Source organism: Megalops cyprinoides, chromosome 15 (genome assembly GCF_013368585.1).
Source record: "Megalops cyprinoides isolate fMegCyp1 chromosome 15, fMegCyp1.pri, whole genome shotgun sequence".
Lineage (NCBI taxonomy): Eukaryota > Metazoa > Chordata > Actinopteri > Elopiformes > Megalopidae > Megalops > Megalops cyprinoides.
This window is the reverse complement of record NC_050597.1, coordinates 33709205-33729229: the sequence shown is the minus strand read 5'-3', so window position 1 is coordinate 33729229 and position 20025 is coordinate 33709205. Positions and strand designations below refer to the sequence as shown.

General features: G+C 42.4%; 1 protein-coding gene across 1 annotated transcript; it reads left to right on the top strand.

Moving 5' to 3' along the window:
- Positions 1-8522: 8522 nt before the first annotated feature.
- Positions 8523-11939, top strand: lrit1a (leucine-rich repeat, immunoglobulin-like and transmembrane domains 1a). Its single transcript, XM_036547094.1, has 4 exons — positions 8523-8825; positions 9384-9844; positions 10073-10378; positions 10527-11939. Exons 1-4 carry the CDS (start codon positions 8704-8706, stop codon positions 11582-11584), a joined length of 1947 nt encoding a protein of 648 aa, XP_036402987.1. The 5' UTR covers positions 8523-8703; the 3' UTR covers positions 11585-11939.
- The last annotated feature ends 8086 nt before the right edge of the window (positions 11940-20025 follow it).

Sequence of the window (20025 nt, the reverse complement as noted above, 5' to 3'; positions counted from 1 at the left end):
AATGTTAATGTCTATTCCCAAAATTGTTGTATTATTTAAAATAAAAATATAATGTAAACATAGGAAGTAAAGGGATAAAAATTAATTACAGTCACATGATTGCTGTAAATCTATACCTACCTATAAGCACATCTTGGGACAAAACTAAGTTAAAAAAACAACACCAAAAACACTGAATACATGCATACAGATATTTGTTGTGTGAATGCCCACATAGAGACATTCGGCCCAGATTTGGCGTGAAGCTGGCACAGCTGGCATTCAGTCGGCACTGGCATGAGGCATATGAACCGAACATGGTCCAGGTGTGGCAGAGGTGACACCGTCTTTAAGGCAGCAAACAAGATATCGGCCAGTTGTTGAGTGCAGTATTTGGACCAGATGTCAAATTAGATCTGTGGGCCACATATGTATGGCCAGTCTTGTCCCACAGTTAAAATGTAATTTCAGACATTTTTGAGTAAGGTGCCAATATTTATTTAATACTTCCATGCGTTGTTTTGTAAAAAAACAAAAAACAAATAAAAAACCCCATATGTTCTGAGTATTTTTTTCTCTCTTAAAATACAATATGTACACAGTCTTGTACCTTGCCTGTACCTTGGGGACTGGAAGAGAGGAGAGAAAGAGAGATTGTCTGACAAATGACATTTTACAGTTTTGCAAGTGGATTAATGTGAAAAAGTCAATAAATATCTGTTCATAATACTGTCGTCATTGAGGCATTTTCATCTGGGCCAAATATGGCAAGTGTGTGTATTAATGAAGTGGCTTGGTTAAGGTTTAGTTGAGGCTGACATCTGGAACCAGTGCTGAAACATAGGGTCCAACATAGGGCCAGCTATGGTCATACAGTTGGCTGAGATATGGCTATGTCATGGGCCATATGTGGCCCGTGTTTTGGCTACCAGATCTGGACCACCCGTGGACCATAATTCATTGCTGTATTTGGGCTGAATGTAAGTGGGCTGTGTGGCCCATCACTGGGCCAGACCAATTTTGCTATGTGGGTGGTTTCTGAAACAAAATTTTAATTTCTGGAAATTATAATGAGAGTGTAAAACTGGATTTGGGGAGGCTGTATGTTTGGAATTTTTTGACCTTGGCTGCTCTAATGATCAAGGTTAGATGTCCTCAATTATATGACAACATAGCTTAGTGCTTACAAAATCTATGGCAGACCTCAGTCTTGGCATATAAGAGACCATTTGCAGTAGAAAAAGAATCAAAGGCAGTGAAAAATTTGGTCCCTTATACATAAAACAGTAGTGACTTTTTGATGAAAATCACATACAGTCTCTGCTGTGTTTTAGCCATAGTTGAGTAGCTACTGTAGTTATAGCTAGCTGACATTCTTTCATATGATAAATACATGCTAAATAAACTGGGTTCTAGACTAATAACATAACTTAGCTTGATAAGATCACCATGATCTGGTTTTATTTTACATCTGAGACTGAAGAGTGCAATAATTTAGCACTGCATAAGGACATGTGACAGCAGTACACCCTCTATATGCTAATGTTGTTTTCATCTTTAATCTGAGTTAGCTGTATTCCCATAATCAATCTTTTGTCTTGCATGACTGAATGTTATTTATCAGACTCGAGTATCATTATTAATTCATGAGGCTGGCATTACAACTTTATAAAACAGTCAAAAATGCTGTGTTTCATTACACTGGAAGTGCTAATGTAGCATGTTATGTTTGTTAGAGTTAGGTATCCACTGTATCCAGCCTGTATTCATTTATTTTCAGGTCTGATCAGTTCTTTCAGTGTTTATTTATTGAGTTCATTTTGGCAGGGTGATGAAAGTGAACAGAATTTAGTGTAATCCTCTTCCTTGTGATAGGTTCAGGACACCATGTGCAACAACCCCTTGCAAAATGTTACAGAGAGCAGGCAGCCAAACAATGCATATACAGACTGCATTTACAAATACTGTACAATTTTATTTATCTAGGAGACTATTACTTTGAAAACCCTTTGACTCATATTTATCGTATTCCTCATTGAATGCAGTGAAACATCCATGGCATCCATATGAAAAAATGTTTGCATAATAACATTTTTTTTCCATTACAACATTGTATATTTTGTCACAAATTAACAATAAGACTTGCATATCTTTCTTATCCCTCATGATAGGGAAGGGATGAGTCTTGGTGGGACTTTTATTTCTCAGATGTATGGACAGAGCGCTATGCCAAGTATTGTAAATAGCTTATTTTAAATAATTTTAAATCAATAATAAACACAGTGGACTCAGAGCTGGAAGTTAAGCAGACTACTAAGTCTGTACACTAAGGCCAGACAGACACTTGGGATGCAGTGTTGGCCAGTTCTGATCAGAACCCCCCAATCAGGCACTGGGATACCATTTCCAGATATCCCAACACACACAACACAACAACACTCGGACACTTGGATAAATGGTTTGGAGGCCCAGAACAATACATGCATACAATGTGTGTGCTATACACACCACCAGGCAGATATCAATACTAGTTATCCAAACAAGGGTCCAATATAATGAAATAAATATTTGCTATACAAAATTAAATAAGTCTGAAACATTGAGGAAATACCACCTCTTGAGTTAGCAAGCCCATAACTACCCCATAAGCACTCTGTCCTAATTTCACTGGCAGGTGGTGATTAGGAGGAGAAGCAGAAAATTCCCACAGCTGTGAGATCATAAAGACTTTGCCCAAAGCCTTAGGTAGAGCAGGTGAAGTGCTACCAATGATTTACCCAGGTCCCTGGGGCTGCAGCTGTCACTAGTACACAGTAGCTCCTGAGTACAGAGGGCTGGGTAAACATCTTGTTTTTCATGTCTTAAAGGCTGAAGTATTAAAAATGAAAATTTTTGAATGTCTTGGTGGCATACGTCTGCACACCCTCAAATTAATACTTTGTGGAAGCGCCTTTTCCTTTAATCACTGCAGTGAGTCTGTTTGGAAAAGTCTCTACCAACTTTTCACATCAACCTTTTTCCATTTTCACCCATTCTTTTTGCATTATAGTTTAAGTTCACTTAAATTGTGAAGGGACCACTTATGAGCATCTCTCTTCAGGTCAGTCCAAAGATTTTCAATGGGGTTGAGGTGAGGACTCTGACCAGGACATTCCAGGATATTGATCTACTTGTTTTTCAGCCATTCCACTGTGGATTTTTCTTTGTGCTTTCATTGTCATGCTGAAAGGTGAAATTCCCCACATTCAGCTTTTCTGCTGAGGGAAGCAGGTTTTTCTCCAAAATACTTTGTTATTTTGCACTATTCATTTCCACCTCTATCCTCACCAAGGCTTCTGTCCCTGCTGAAGAGAAACAGACCCATAGCATGATGCTGCCACCACCATGCTTGACAGTAGGGACTGTGCTCTTAGGCTGATAGGCTGTGGCTTTGTTCCAACTATATCATTTCAAATTAAGGCCAAAAAGTTCTACCTTAGTCTTGTCAGACTACAAGACCTTTTTTCCACATGCCAACAGGAGTGCCTTTTTGCATAATTCAGATGAAACTGGATGTTCTTCTTTATGAGAAGTGGCTTCCTTCTTTCCACCCTGCCCCACAGCTCAAAATTGTGGCGAACACATGAAACTGTTACTATGTGCATACCATGAAGTTCTGCAGCTCTTTTAATGCTTTTGGCCTCTTGGGTGCCTCCCTGATGAGTTTCCTCCTTGCATGTTCAAACAACTTTGAGGGGCGGACTGATCTAAGCAAGGTCCTGGTGTTGCCATTTCTTGATTATGGCTTTTATTGTGTTTTCATAATATTTAAGGCATTTGATACCTTTTCATAACAGAAATGTTTTGGTGACGCATTGTCAGCCATAGTTAGTTCGTTACACTGACATGCACTAAAAAACTAGGAAACCTGCTGAGAAAACCTACAGGAGCAGCTTATTTTATCCTGAACTAATCAGAATCACTTAAATTGGCTACAGGTGAAGTCAAGTTACCTATGGGCAGGATTTAGATGGTACTTGGTTAGACCAAGAAAAATTATAACTCCCATCATAAAGGGTATGTAAACTTGTTCAACCAAGGTGTGTTAGTTTTTCTATTTTAAATTAATATTCAGAAGTGTGTTGTGTTGTCTTTTTCCTTTGATGTTGTGGTTACCATGTCTAAATGAAAGTGGACAAAAATATGATTTATTGGGTTTTCATTTCAGGCCTTGAGGCATTAAAAACAAGAAAATTTTAAAGGGTAAGTAGACTTTCTAGATCTGCTGTATACATAGAAGAGTGTAACCCTGTAGAACAGTAGTATTCCCCCAGAGCCCATTGACAGATGGGCCCATTGACAGATGGGCATAACAGATCAAGAATGGGTTTTCCTATTGTGACTGTAATAGCTACCACAGAGGTTAAAGAATATCCATTTTTCCCAGTTACTCTGTGCTTTTCTCTTCTAGTCTCAAATGAAACATGATTTATTTCATCAAAATAATACTGTCCATTATGATTACTGGGTCATTACATTTAAATTTTGAAAATCAAGAGTGGGCTGATATAACTATTACAGAAAATGTTGATGCCATCAAGAAGACCAGTAACTGGATAGCTCCACAGATAGATGGGATAGCCACTTACTGGATTAAAATCTTGCCCATACACAAAGACCTTAGATATGCATATAACACCATTGTCAAGAATCCAGAAAATTGCCCCAACTGGCTGACACGAGGTATCACTTACTTTCCCCCTAAGACTGACAGACACATCACCTGCCTGCCCACCATGTATAAGATCCTAACTTCCATCATCACTGAAAGAACTTCCACTTCCCTTGAGAGTAATAATAACCTTCTACCAGCAGAACAAAAAGGGTGCAAAAGAGATAGATATGGATTCAAGGACCAACTTCTCATTAATAAGGCAATCATAGAAAAGACCAAATCAAACCAAAAGAACCTGTCTACTGCTTGGATTGCCTACAGGAAAGCATTTGACAGTATGCCACATTCCTGGATCTTGTAAAGCTTAGAAATGTATAAGCTTTGCTCAATTACCATTCAATTTATTATAGAGAGCATGAAGACCTGAACGGCCACCCTAAACCAACATCAAAAGTGGAATCTTCCGGGGAGACTCACTGTCACCATCGCTGTTTTGTATCGCATTAGCACCCCTTAGCACTTCACTACAACATTGGCTATGGTTTTGAAATGCAGTATGGCAAATTAAACCATGTTTTTAAAATGGATGACATATTACCAAAAATGATGACCAACAGACAGGTTTACTTAACTTTGTAAAGACCTTAAACATTAAACAGACATTAAAATGGAGCTTGGGCTTGTTAAGTGTGCAAAAGCCACCTTTAAATGAGGAGGGCTCACCAATACCTGTGACATCAACCTTGACATCAATACCACAATCAAAGGGCTAGATCAGGAGTGTACTTACAAGTACCTAGGAATTGACGAAGGAGATGGGATTCAACACTCAGCCATGAAGGGGAAAATTTGAAAAGAAATCTATAGAAGATTCAGGATGGCACTGATACCCCTTTTCCACCAAGGCAGTTCGAGGGCCAATTCTGAGCTGGTGCCTAATCTCGAACCAGTTCCTTGCATTTCAACAGCCAAAGAACCAGCTCTCAGCCAGGAAAACTGGTTCGAGAGTGGCACCAACATTTTGCTGGTCTAGAACCAACAACCACTTAGGTCAGGGGCTGGGGGCGGGACTATCATGACCAACAAGACGAAACTAAAATTTTGTGACCACCATTTTTAAAAATCAGTGTACCATTCATTTTTTAGGTTTGCTTAACTGCAATGTGATTGACACCAGTGTAGTCAATGCTAGGTAGCTAGCTAAAGACTAAGGCTAACAAAGGCTAACATTAACATCGTATGTTCAGTGTTCAATTCAAAGGTGTTAGGTAATTACCTTTTTTCTCGAACGTAATCGCCATCCATAGCAATCATGACAAGCAGCACAAATGCAAAATGCATTGGACCAGTAGTATTTTGATGCCAATGTAGGCTCACAAAGCCAGGAGCAACACTTGTAAAGAGACAACGTAGTCCGCCATTGTTGTTGTTGTGCATGGCACTAGTGGGAAAGCGGAGACGTATACAGACGTATACAGTGACATAATGATGTGACTCTATGGTGCCTCTCTAGCCTGTGGAAAAGCAAACCGGTTCTTAGAAGGTTCGCAAGGAGTTGAACCAATTCCGAACCGGCACTAGCACCAGCCTTAGTTAGCATTGGTGGAAAGGGGTATCAGTGAGCTTAGTGCAGCTCACATGTTTGAGGCTATTAATACATTAGCTATACCAGTAGTGACATATAGCTATAACATCATCAATTGGAGCCATAATGACATCAAAAGTATTGACACCAAAACAAGAAAAATGCTGACCATGCAAAAAATTCACTGCCCAAAAGCTGATGTTGACAAATTCTGAGTACCAAGATCAGAAGGAGAACTTGGCTTAAGTCAATTGGAGTTGACTTATACAACCACAACCATTAGCTTGGGCATGTATCTATCAACTTCCAATGATGTACTTCTCCAAATAGTGAAACAACATGATAGTAAGAAGTTATATTCCATAAAAAGATGCTACCAATTACAAAATTGAACTCGAAATCTCAGATACTATACCAACAATTAATGAGGCAGCTAACAGCTATCCACGAAGAGTCAGAAAGACAGCAAGTCTTAGACAGCAACAACACCAAGGAAATTGGGAGGAGAAAACAATGCATGGGAAATACCCAAAAAGAATAAAAGAGGCAGACGTTGACAAACAAAAGACCAATTGTTGGATCAAAAGCCGTGGACTGAAGGCAGAAACAGAAGGACTGATCATTGCTGCCTAAGAACAGAGCCTTGCCACCAGATCCAACCACCATAGTAGGCCTACAATCAATGACAGAACAGATCTGTTATGCAGAATCTGTGGTAAATATGAGGAAACCATGGATCACATTATCTCAGGCTGCCCGGACATGGCAAACACAGAATATATCTCCAGACACAACAAAATCACAAAATGTGTACATTATGTAACAAGCAGTAAGAATTTCAGCTCAATTACTCATGAAATTCTTAACAATCCAATTACTTTAAACTTGATTTGATATAAAACAAAAGTGAAATATCTGTGGTAATTTTTCCAATAGTGAAAATGTCCCCAGATGTTCTTCTGTATTCAGTCAATTGGCAGATATAACCAAGAGTGCAGGATTCTCTGGTGTCCTGGCCAAATTCCCAATCAGGCTCTTGCAATCTGCCAAGCTAATCATCTTCCATATTAATTGGCTAAATAACACCCCGTCTCCCACCTTCAGATGCTCTGGGTGAGCATTCTGGTGCAAAATAGTTGCCATGATTTGCATCGGTGCTGTGCTGCACATAAGGGCTGAGGTCACCCCCGCCTCCCCCTTGCTCCATTACTGCAAAGTGTTCTGAGATTCTGAAAAAGAGTAGTATAATGTCCATTTCTATTTTTCATTATTTTTCACTTCACTTAAACATCATTGATATAACGGAGAAGTTGCCCAACAGAAACTGAAGATCGTGTATTAATCAAAATGACCTTATGTATTCATTTTCCATGCAAAACTCTTAACGTATATAGACCAGCTAACATTCCTCCTTTATACAGCAGCATTCTTAAAGGAGCGGCAACCTCTTCATTACAGTACGACCGCACTTTAGAATTAGTTTCCCCACCTCGTATCAGTAGAGTCCACGTTATTCAGCTCGATTTCTCCTCCATACATAATTCATAAATAAATACATGTACATTCATCAAATCTTAAAACACACACTTTTATGTTGGAGACACATGAAGTAGTGGATGGTCATCTAATACTTATGTATTTTATAATGTTGATGTAATTTGAAGAAGAAAAAAAGAATGTCAAAATTGATGGCAGCTAAATTATTTTCAAGATTACACTTTTATAGAAATTCTGGGTTATATTATTATTATTATTATTATTATTATTGTCATTATTATTAGCAGCAGTAGTAGTAAGTAGTACCGCGAAAGTCAGTTTTAACACGGTCAAAGAACTGACCCGGAGACAATAAGTTTATCAAATAGGTTAAACCTCCAGAAATGGATGTTTCATGTGCACCATAAATGGCAAGGGCATTGAAGTTGAAGAAATTCACGAAATCCATTGTGCATGTATTGAACACTGAGAATAGAATATTAAATATTAAAGATGAGCTTTTAACCAATAAATAGGCTAATGGAATCCCGAAATTTGCGGTTTCCTTTTTCTCACGTGTTTCCAGTCATTTGTTTAAAATGTGGTAGCCTATGAAGTGACGTAAAAGCCACTTTATTGTTAGAAATGCAATAAATCAGCAGCTTAACCATCACGGCAGAGTGGCTTACAGAGAAAAAAAAACGATATTATGAAAAAACCATTATGGCACATTATGACCTCTTCGTGTGTATTTCCTCTCTATAAAAACACGGGAGGTCTGCCCTAGCCTATAGGACTCCAGCAAGCAATAAGCATCTACATGAAAATAAGTCGACTCCTCTCTCTAATCCTTGTCTATCCTTTTTATCTGGGGATCCAAAGCGGTCAGATCAGAATGGGGCATTGAGGCAGGAGACAATGCAACGCCACTAATGCTCCGATAAATGCGACAGACGACAGTTTTTTTTAGGAGAACATAGCAGCGTGCGGATTGCAGCTGTGAAGCAAAATGTCAGTTACCTTTCGCTGGATTTTGTGCTTCGCAGTGATGGTCTTCCCTCTCGCTCAGAGCTCATGCCCATCTCAGTGCAGCTGCTTCTATCACAACTTAAGCGATGGGTCTAAAGCTAGGTAAGTCCAAGAATATTCATCATTCCACTTATTGAGTAGAATATTTCTGTTGTTTCTTTATTATTGACAACAATAACATTTGTGCATATTCCCAAATTTTACACAGAAAGATAAAGCAGCATGGCAGTCAACTCCACACGGACTGTAGTATTAGCAGACGATACGCATGATAATGCTAGATTCCATATTGCTGTTTTACAGTTGCTTCTTTTATCTGCCTCCTTTAGAAAAGGTTTAGCTAGTATATGGACTTTAATCTCCACTCCTTACTGTTACTGGTGAGGAATGTGTGAATCCCCTTTCAGGCGAGTAAATGAGCGAATGACAAGATATATTTGTCTTGATTTTTAATTCGAAACTGTCTATCGCGCCACGACACGGCTATATAGGCTAGAATAACCACGCAACACTGAACGTAATATTCGAAACAATTCCTTGTTTTGGAATCAATACGCATGCGATTTGCATGCTTTGCTAACTGCTCCTGTAAAGGTCAATATTTGACTCCTCTTCCATTGTAAAACACAGAGACTGAAGCATGTTGTCCGTTTTGTCTAGGAGTGTTATTTGCAACGACCCGGAGATCTCTTTAGTTCCTGTAAATTTTCCTGTGGACACCTCCAAGCTTCGGATCGAGAAGACGGCGATAAAGAGGATTCCGAGCGAGGCTTTCTTTTACCTCCCGAATCTGGAATTTCTGTGGATGTCTTTCAATTCTCTCTCTTCATTAAACACGGACAGCTTCCGCGGTCTCCACAACCTCGACGAATTAAGACTGGACGGCAATGCTCTAACCTCATTTCCCTGGGAGTGTCTGAATGACATGGCCAATTTGAGACTCCTTGACTTGCACAATAACCAAATGACCACAGTCCCCGCCGAGGCAACGTTTTACTTTAGGAACCTGACGTACTTGGATTTATCCAGCAATAACCTGGTGACTCTCCCCTCGGAAGTTCTCTCCGCTTGGTTATCGGTGAGACCCAGTCAGAGCGCAGAGAATTCCAAGCTGATTTTAGGTAATATTTTAAGACGGAAATCTTTTATGATCTCTTCAAACACTTTTATATATCAATGGAAAAAGCATCCTTTTATGAGAATGCAGATAAGAATCAGTATGGTTGGAATAGATGATTATTCAACAACAATGACAAAAATAATTAATTATAATTATTATTATAGCCACACACATAAACACTCATACATGTATCATGTATGATTTTAGTATGTTGCTTGTTGTTTTCTAGGTCTCCATGACAACCCCTGGATGTGTGACTGCAGGCTGTTTGACCTTGTCCAATTCCAAAAGGTGCCCTCCTCTTCTGTGGCATTCATAGACACCCGGCTGCGGTGCGCTGACCCAGAGAGCCTCTCGGGGGTGCTGTTCAGTGATGCCGAGCTCCAGAGGTGCCAGGGTCCACGCGTGCACACAGCAGTCGCCCGGGTCCGCAGTGCTGTGGGAAACAACGTCCTGCTGCGCTGCGGCACCATTGGCGTGCCTGTGCCCGTACTGTCCTGGAGCCGTGCTGATGGGCAACGTGTGAACGGGACAGGTGAGTCAGCATGGCTTAATTGCCAGTGCTAATAAGCACTAATGCGCAGAAATACATGATGCCTGCGCTGTGACAAGACTACACAATATGTGAGGCTGTTCCCTTATTGCCATGTTCAAAACTCATTTAGGGTCTTTTCTGTTCTCAGCTGAGCAAGAGGCTTCGAAGGAAGGAATTGTCTGGTCCATCTTAAGTGTGCCTGCTGTGTCCCAGACTGACTCAGGAAAATATGTCTGCAAAGCAACAAACTTTGTTGGGACAGCAGAGGCGGTGATTTCCTTGATGATAACAGAGGCACCTAAGGTAGAGAATCAAACTAGCAGCTCTAAAAAACTCAAAGGAAGGAAACCGAATGGAGTTGGAAAACCTGCCTACCAGGAGAAACTCGTGGCACGGTATATTGCACCAACGATCACTACTCCAAATCCTGTAGTCCAATCAATACGTTATAATGGACCATACGCAGATGTGGAGAGTTACAGTGTTTCAGACAGTATTCTGAATGAGCCCACGCCCAGTCCGTCTGTGACAGATGGGCTGCTGGACCTCGAGAAGACCAACCTGAGCAATCTGGCTGCCAATGCCTCATCTCTCCAGCAGGACCCTGACCGCGTGGTCAGGTCAGTTAAGGTGATTGGCGACACCGACCACACAGTCTCGCTCAACTGGAGAGCACCCACGGCCAAGAACACCACGGCATTCAGTGTCCTGTACGCTGTGTTCGGCGAGAGGGACATGCGCAGGATAAATGTTGGCCCGGGCAGGAACAGGATCACCATTGAGGGCCTAGTGCCGAAGACCAAGTACATCGCCTGTGTGTGTGTCAGAGGGCTCATCCCCAGGAAGGAGCAGTGTGTCATCTTCTCCACGGATGCAGCTGCCAGTGCCAATGGGACCCAGAAGCTCATTAATGTGGTGGTGATCACGGTTGCCTGTGTGATCGCAGTCCCACTGACCGTCATCGTCTGCTGTGGGGCACTGAAGAGGCGCTGCAAAAAGCTGGTAGGGAGGAAGTCAAAGGAGATCCAGGACTCATATGTGACCTTTGAGACTCTCTCCCCGGGGACTAAGGTGAAGGGCCTGGAAGGGGAGTACCTTGCCAGACTGAACCCAGAGGAATCCAACCGGCTGCTCTCAGCTCGGTCCAGCTTGGACTCGGAGGCCACAGCTAAGATAGAGGGACAGCCTAATGAATATTTCTGCTGACCCCCCACCCCAAACAAGGACAGCCTAACGAATACTTCTGCTGCTCCCTCACCCCAAACAAGGATAGTCTAATGAATACTTATGCTGACTCCCCCACCCTAAAAAGGACAGCCCAATGAATATTTCTGCTGACCCCCCCACCCCACTTCCCCAAACAAGGACAGCTGAGTGAATACTTCTGCTATCCTCCACCCAAAACCAGAGCAGCCACATGAATACTTTTGACCCCCCACCTGAAACAAGGATGTTGTAATAAATACTTCGGCTATTCTTCAACCAAAACAAGGAAGATCTAATGAATGCTTCTGCTATCCTCAACCCAAAACAAGGAGAGTATAGTGACTATTTCTGCTAACCACCAATCTTAACCTCCTCCTCTCCCCAATTCCCTCCTGAATTTTATAAAGAGCAGTTCAGTGTGTCAAAGAGGTGATTCTGCAGAGGAAACTGAGGACTGTCAGGACATGGAGCAGTTTCATAGTTCTGGTGAAGCTAAATAACATGCACTCACCGTTTTTGAGGACCCTCTTTATGGAGAAGTTCCATACCAGTTTGGGGTCTTAGGGTAATCTATAGTGAACATTCTCGTCTAGCTCTTCCACACAGCATCACTGAATCACAGATTTGATTGCGGTCTCTCACTGAACACAGTCGTGGTGAATTGCTTAAAAGAAAATTTTTTTGAACTGTTGGGACTTTTTTCTTCGTACACGATACAAGATTCTTAGTGCATGAAGATGCGTGTTCCTTTTTCCATTTGTAATATTACATTATATTGTTGTCATTTAGCAGACGCTCTTATCCAGAGCGATTTACATACATGTAAGTTTTATCCATTTATACAGTTGGATATTTACTGAGGCAATTGTGGGGTAAGTACCTTGCCCAAGGGTACAGCAGGAGTACTCCAGTGGGGAATCAAACCTGGAACCTTTTGGTCACAAGCCCTGCTCCTTACCATTATGCCACACTGCTGCCCTTTGGTAAACCTTTGACAATATGCACCTACAGCCATATGGGGAACTATGGTTCTGGAGGAGTATTAAAGCAGCTAAGCTGGCGTGGGCATAGTCCTGAGCAGGGGGGACTGGACACCAGGGTTTCAGTTTAAGAGTTGAAGACTGGGACCATACAGTTGTGCTGAAGACAGAAATGGGAAACCAGTTATGGTGAACATTTTACATTTCTGTAACATTGTGCTGAGAAATGTGATAGGTGCAAAGTGTCATGCCTCAACACATCACTTACACTGATGTACACATTTCATTTCTTCAAGATATCTGTGGTATTGAAAATGTGTGAAAAATAAAACTTTTTATATAGGCATATTTATATACTTGGTGGTCATGTGTTTGAGAGTGCCTACCATATAGGTTTGCAGAGGGATTCTTTTTTTCAAAAAACCTGTACTGTTAGACTATTTATTCAGTTTTGAGTTTGTCCCGAGCATTGCCTTTTAGCTACTGATCACCAGGCATTTATCCCCATTAACACTTTTCATCATTTAAAAAAATGCAACAAATGCAACAAAGAAAGTAATAACATGTTTATTGTTGATTTTTAAAAGCAGAGTAACATGTTAATTTAGAAAATAAGTGATTCTGTGATTTGATCATTATGTTGATTTTATTTTGTGATTATTATTGTTATGACTATAATTGTGATTACAACAGATTTTTTTTTCACTTAATTCCTCATCAACCATTAGTTCACATGGCTGCAAATTTGGCATGCAACATCCTTTGACCACACTTTGTTCATTCATTAACGTATATGTTACTATAGAACTGCCACGAGCCAATCAGTTCAGAGTCTTACTGGAATCACAGGAGCACAAAATATTTTTGAATGCTTGAAACATTCACATAAATAAGGTCATGAAAATAAAAGTAGAGCACTGATCACCTAGGTCACCTAGTATGGCTGCCATATTTGATTGTTTCTTTCTGTTTTTAAATGAACAAGCGTTAAAAATCATATGAACAAGGAATTAGCACTGTTTATCTAAGCCACATGATAAGGCAACCATTTTGAATTTTGTATGTACTGCTATATACTGTATGTGTGAGGCTGATTTCCACAGTGCTTGCAGTTGTCTTCTCTGTGTTGAAAATGGCAAAGGAATGATTGCTGCATGAAATGCATTTTGTAATCACTAACCACATTAATTTCAAATCAAAACAAACTGTGTGTATGTCTAACTTTAGATAATATGATATGGTTAATCACCTGTTTTTGAATTAGCCTGTGTACCTGGCCTGCTTGGGTTTCAGCCATAGAGGAGCTGTAGTGCATGCTGGGCCATCTCTTCCTCAGCTCTCCTCTCTCTGGACATGGACAGAGCAGAGTGTATTTGGAGTAACACTGTGTAAGGAGGAACAGTGTCAGTCACCAGAGGGGCCAAATGAAAAGGCTCAGATGCCCTTTGGAGCCATGCAGGTAGTCAACAATATCAGTCATTTTTGGGACATATTTATGAAGCATCACAAATGGATTACTTTCATAACTTTGCATTTAGTCATTTGCATTTTCAGAGGCTCTTGTGTCCTTTCACGGTGGACCTGGCAGACAGCACATAGGACAGTAACTGCTCGCTCCATTTCAATGGCAGTTGATGTGTAGTGTATTTGTATCTCATTGGATTATACTGTAGCATGATAAGTGCTCTTTTACATTTACATCTACATTTACATTTATTCATTTGGCAGATGCTTTTATCCAAAGCAACTTACAAGTGAGGCAGAGTATATCGCAAGCAAAAAAAAACACATATGAAGTTAACAATATTAGAAGTGCAGTATGTCCAAGTTTCAGTAGTTGGCCAGACACAGTACAAGCTAGCTGGTAGAGATAAAAGTGCATGAAACTATAAAGTAATTTTTTTATGGAACACAAAATTTATGATATCAGAAATTGCTTTAGGTGGTAGTGTTTCAGGTGGTCAGGTGAGCAAGGAGGAGCTGTATCTTCAGATTTTTCTTGAAGATGGTGAGGGACCCAGCAGAGCAGATGAAGTGTGGAAGTTCATTTCACCATTGGGGGACAGTAGCAGAGAAGGTTTGGGGAAAGGATTTTGTGCTGTAATGTGATGGGACCATCAGATGCTGTTCAGTAGCAGAGCGCAGTGGTTGGGAGGGAACATAGACTTGTAGTAGTGAGTTCAGGTAGGTAGGTGCAGTTTTGTTGGATGTTCTGAATGCAATCATCAAGGCCTTGAACTTGATGTGGGCAGCTATAGGGAGCCAGTGGAGTGAGACAAAGAGAGGTATAATCATCTTTGGTTGATTGAAGACCAGACATGCTGTCATGTTCTGTAACAGCTACAAAGGCTTAATGGTGGATGCAAGTAGGCCAGCCAAGAGAGCATTGCAGTAGTCCAGTCTTGAGATGACAAGAGCCTGGACAAGGAGTTGTGCAGCATACTCAGATAGGTAAGGCCTGATCCTCCTGATGTTGTACAGTACATGATCTGGCATTCATCGAGATGTGGTCGCTAAAGTCTAGCTGGTCATCAAACACTACTCCCAGGTTCCTTGCTGACCTGGATGAAGTTAGTGTTGATGAGCCAAGCTGGTACTGTGGTACTGAATTGATGGGCTGGCTGGGACGATGAGGAGCTCCATCTTAGATTAAGTTGAAGGTGGTGGTCCTTCATCCAGGCTGAGATGTCTGAGAGACAAGCAGAGATTTATGCTGAGACCATGGGGTCATCACGTTGAACTCAGAGGTAGAGCCAGGTATCATCAGCATAGCAATGGTAGGAGAACCCGTCTACCTGAATGATTGGGCCCAGTAAGGTTGTGTATAGTGAGAAGAGGAGGGGGCCTAGCACCAGTGGTTCGCCAATGTGACCTAGACACTCCACCTCTCCAAGATACCTTGAAGGATCTGCCTGTGGGGTAGGACTCAAGCCAGCAAAGTGTGGTACCAGGTCGGCAAGAGTGGACGAGAGGATCTGGTGATTCACTGTGTTGAAGGCGGCAGAAAGGTTGAGTAGAAATGAGGACCGATGACCTGGAGACAGCTCTTGCTAACCGCAGGGTGTTGACAGTTTTTACAAAAAAGCACTCATTCCTGTCATTCTTGTGCTTTACCCCTTAAGTTATTATTATTATTATTATTCCAAAGTCTTTTAAAGTCATTGTACACATAGTCAGTCACAGACAACACCAAGGTTGTCTGTGAATCTGGCCAAACTTCAGGACTGCAGGGGAAAAACTGAAGGGGCATTTTGGGTTTGATCTGCTGTCTTGTCATTGCTCAGAATTTTAAATGAAGTAATTCCCTGTAGTAGTATTTAAACATACAACTACAAGCTTCCCTCGTGTCCAGAAACACTTCAAGACATTGCACTAATGTGTTTGGTCACATGATTCAGTGGTCTATTTCGAAGGATGATAAGACAGTAGAAGACTCTGGTATGGGACCCATAGTGAATTTACTGTCGATGGATCATATGCAATGGATGCTGTATGGTTCCTTTATTATAATGAACAGACAAGCTACAAGTTTAATACAATGGCCCTGTGAAAACTGGTCATTTACTGCTCCTATGAAACAATCATTTGTGACCTTTTGGTAAAAACTTCACCATTAGGCTTGTACTTATTGCCGTACAAATTTCCCCTTTGATTTATGGGTGAAACATGATTTTTAGTGAAAATTTAATCCACTCCTGCACCTGTGACAGCTTTTTTCCAAGATGTAAACACTATATAGATACAGGGATGGTCTTTTGTTAATTCAGTTTTGATGTTATGCTCCCTGTGATTTTGTGCAGGTTTAGAGAAACCCCAACTCATGCATGCAGACTAAGCACCAGTCTAATTTATACAAGTCAGATAAGATTTTTTTGCTTTGGCTGACTATTGGCTGGAAGCTCTGGGTTCTGGTTATGAGTGAAAGTGGATTTACATCACAGAACCAGCCAGTTTGCATTACTGTAATTATGAAAAAACCCCACCACATTATCTACTGGTCTTGTGATAAACAACCTCAACAACTGTCAGAGTTAAAGACAAAAAATCCTTCAAGCACACCGTTTAATAACTAACGCCAGAGCAAGGAAGCCTCGTGATAGAAACGGTCTCTGCTTATAAGTGGATTTCAGATGAAATTCACAGCCTGTGCAGCGCACGAGGAATAAATATATTTAATGATAAGCAACTAGGAATTGTGAAGAAAACACATGAATAGCCAAACCACATAACAAAACTATATTTGTATTTCGGGAGTCGAATAATGTCTAATACCTTATGTGGCGAGTACAAAAGGGGGGGGATTTAATAGTATGACCAGGGAGGTACCAACTACGCCACCCTGGGACTACTACCCAGGGAAATATACACCGGGGTCGACACCAGTTCAACCAATCCTAGAAGGACATGCCAGACACACAAGTTCGCTCACTGAGAGAGGACAGAGACGTGTTTCCAAAATACAACACTTTTATTTGTTCGTGCTATGGTACAAGGTTAAAATTTTAACTTTATTAAAAGAGTACATTAAAATGCCAATGCGGAGAGGGCCTCGGTCAGCCACGGGGAGGCAGACTACAGTAGTGTGTATCCAGAAGTGAAATACTCACGCCAGTGCTTCAAAGAGAAAAAAAAACAGGTGTACCTTCTGTGAACTCCAGTGCAACCTATAAGCAAACCATGCAGTGCCAGGACCTCACCACCGAGTGCCTAGCCTCCCCACAGGAGAACCTCAGCACCTACTCAAAAGAAAGAAACAAAAAAAACCAAATCAAGAACAAACCCAACATAAGACAACTCAAACAGAAACTCCAAAAAAAAAGACCAATCAGCTCACAGCTCCGTGTTTGCGGGAGTTACCATTTCATAAGGTCAAGAATGTTGTTAGGAGGGGGGGGGTACACACAAAGTCCGACCCAGCTAACCAAGGTAATTATCGTTACCCCTTTTTTTCTTTAGGTGCCGACAGTTGCGATCACCAATACCGAAATACTAGCTGCGCCGATGAAGGAGTTCTCCCCCCCACGCACTCGCTGCGACACGGAGGAGACGAGCTGCCGAACACACCAGCCCGATTGGGTTTAACCAATAAGCACAACAAAACACAAAACGACCCCACAGGCACATATACGAAAAGGGAAAAAAAATCATACGAACAACCACAAACAAAACAATACACCGATCAACCCACAAAGGCAGTTTGTTTAAAGGACACAGTCTAATAGCAACGAACACTAACAGCAAGGGCACTATTCAGGGCAGAAAAACTAACGCAAGGCAAAGCAGCAGTGGCAGTCTTCCTGTTAAGACAACAACATCGCTTACACAGGAGGTAAAACGGGAGGCGCCAAACAACTCATGGTACTACTGCACTAACGGCTACCTGTTGAACCACTCATAAAATTTAAGTTTTACCTGCCCGATGGGCTTAGCTGCTCCTATGGAGAGAGGAAATGAACCGGGGTAGGAAAAGGAGAACAGCCACCGCAAAACTCTTCAACCTCAGGATACCAGCAACGACCTGTTGAGTGCAGTATATTGTTACTGTGAAAGTAATGGAAGCCTGCCCACAACACCCGATCGACAAACACACGTCAAGTCAGGAACCTACCTCAGATCAGGAATATGATGGCGCAGACACCAAAGGGATGCAGAGGAGCAGTTCAGCTCCGTGCCTCTTACCTGGCCTATATATACCTGCCTTGTGTGGCAAGTTAATTGTTTGCCGGCTAACTTCCGCAGCAGCATAGCAGGGGGCGTGATCGCAAACAAGCACAACGGTGGCTGCGATGGTCATTCCATTCCACCGGTTACAACCTACCCCCCGGTTTTGTGTCGGCGACCCGCCGATAGATTACAAAAAAAAAAAAATTAATATATATATATATCTACCAAGGCCTAAAGATTGCGGTGGTCATGCTACTGGAACCAGGCATCTGGGGATCTGTAGGCCCCTCTGCTCTACTCCACACTGACCCTGGGAGGTGATAAATATTTGAATGCTTCCCCGCCGTCATACGGCTTGTTCTTCTAGGGGCTGCAGTGCAGGTGCCAGAGGGATCGTCCTGGGCGGTGAAAACAGTTGGTATTGTGGGCTGGACACCAGATGGGTGGGCAGGTAGAGGTAAATCTGTCACAGCACTTGAAGCAGGCGGTACGGTAGATGGTGGAATATCCGCAGGTGGTTGCATAGCTACCCAGAAGCCTTGATCAGCATCCTCCTCTGCTTCAGCTTGCACCGGACGGCCCCATTCTGCAGCAACAGAGGGGAGCTCTGGGCAGAGGGTCAATGGAACGGGCTTTAACATGGTCTGATGCACTTGTCGCACCTGATCCAGGTCATGCAGGGGGGCTATGGAGTACACCGCACCACCTGGTTTGGGGACCCGTCGTATCCGATAGATGGTGGAGCTCCAGGCATCCTGGATCTTATTCCGTCCCCGGACAGAGTGGTCTCGTACATAAACCAATTGGTCCACCTGCAGAGGATCACTCAACGACTTGTCGTGCCTCTCTTTCCTCTGGGCTGCAGCCACCCTCATCTTCTCCCTGGCCCCTTCAAAGGCCACTTGGAGCCGCCTCCGATGCTCTCGAATCCAGTCACACACTTCCCCAGGTACAGGCTCCTCCGTCCGGCCCAGGAGGAAATCGACTGGAAGTTGAGGCTCTCTGCCGAACATAAGAAAATAAGGCGATTCTCCCGTAGATTGGTGGCTTGTGGTGTTATAACTGAACACCAACTGGGGAAGGTGATCTGGCCAGTGATTCTTCTGATCTGGGGGAAGCGTACACAATAAATTATGCAGAGTTCTATTGAATCTCTCACATTGTCCATTACCTTGGGGATGGTACGGAGTGGTGCGCGTCTTCTGTACTCCATATAGGGTACAGAGCTGATGGACCAGAGCACTCTCAAAACTTCGCCCCTGGTCTGAATGGAGACGTCCAGGCACCCCATAGCGAAAAAACCATTCCTTCACCAGTATGCTGGCCACAGTGGAAGCTCGTTGGTCCCGAGCGGGAACGGCTTGCGTGAACTTAGAAAACACGTCTGTCATGATCAAGACCTGTTCCCTCCCGTCTCTAGAGGGTTCCAGAAAGGAAAAATCAATTGCCAAAATTTGATTTGGCTCTGATGCAAACAGGTGACCCATCGGAGCACGAATCTGGGGCTGCGTAGCTTTAGCTACTGTACACCGCTCACATTGTTGACACCACTCCTTAATATCATGACTCATGCCAGGCCAAAAACACCTCTGCCTTACAAGCTCTGCAGTACGTTCAATGCCTTGGTGTCCATGATTCTGATGAAGCTGCTGCAATACCTCAGTTTTCAAACACTCTGGCAGAATAAGCTGATGAACCTCCTCACCCCCATCAGACCGGAAACACTGGCGATACAGGAGGCCGTTCCGCTCACGGACTCGATCCCACTGCCGCAGCAACCCCCGTGTGGATGTGGAT

What these genes read in the sequence shown, in the direction of transcription:
- lrit1a (XM_036547094.1), top strand. Translation starts at nt 8,704, where the DNA reads ATGTCAGTTACCTTTCGCTGGATTTTGTGCTTCGCAGTGATGGTCTTC. An exon ending in AGCGATGGGTCTAAAGCTAG is followed by an intron (nt 8,826 to 9,383) that starts GTAAGTCCAAGA and finishes CGTTTTGTCTAG; the next exon opens with GAGTGTTATTTGCAACGACC. An exon ending in GAATTCCAAGCTGATTTTAG is followed by an intron (nt 9,845 to 10,072) that starts GTAATATTTTAA and finishes GTTGTTTTCTAG; the next exon opens with GTCTCCATGACAACCCCTGG.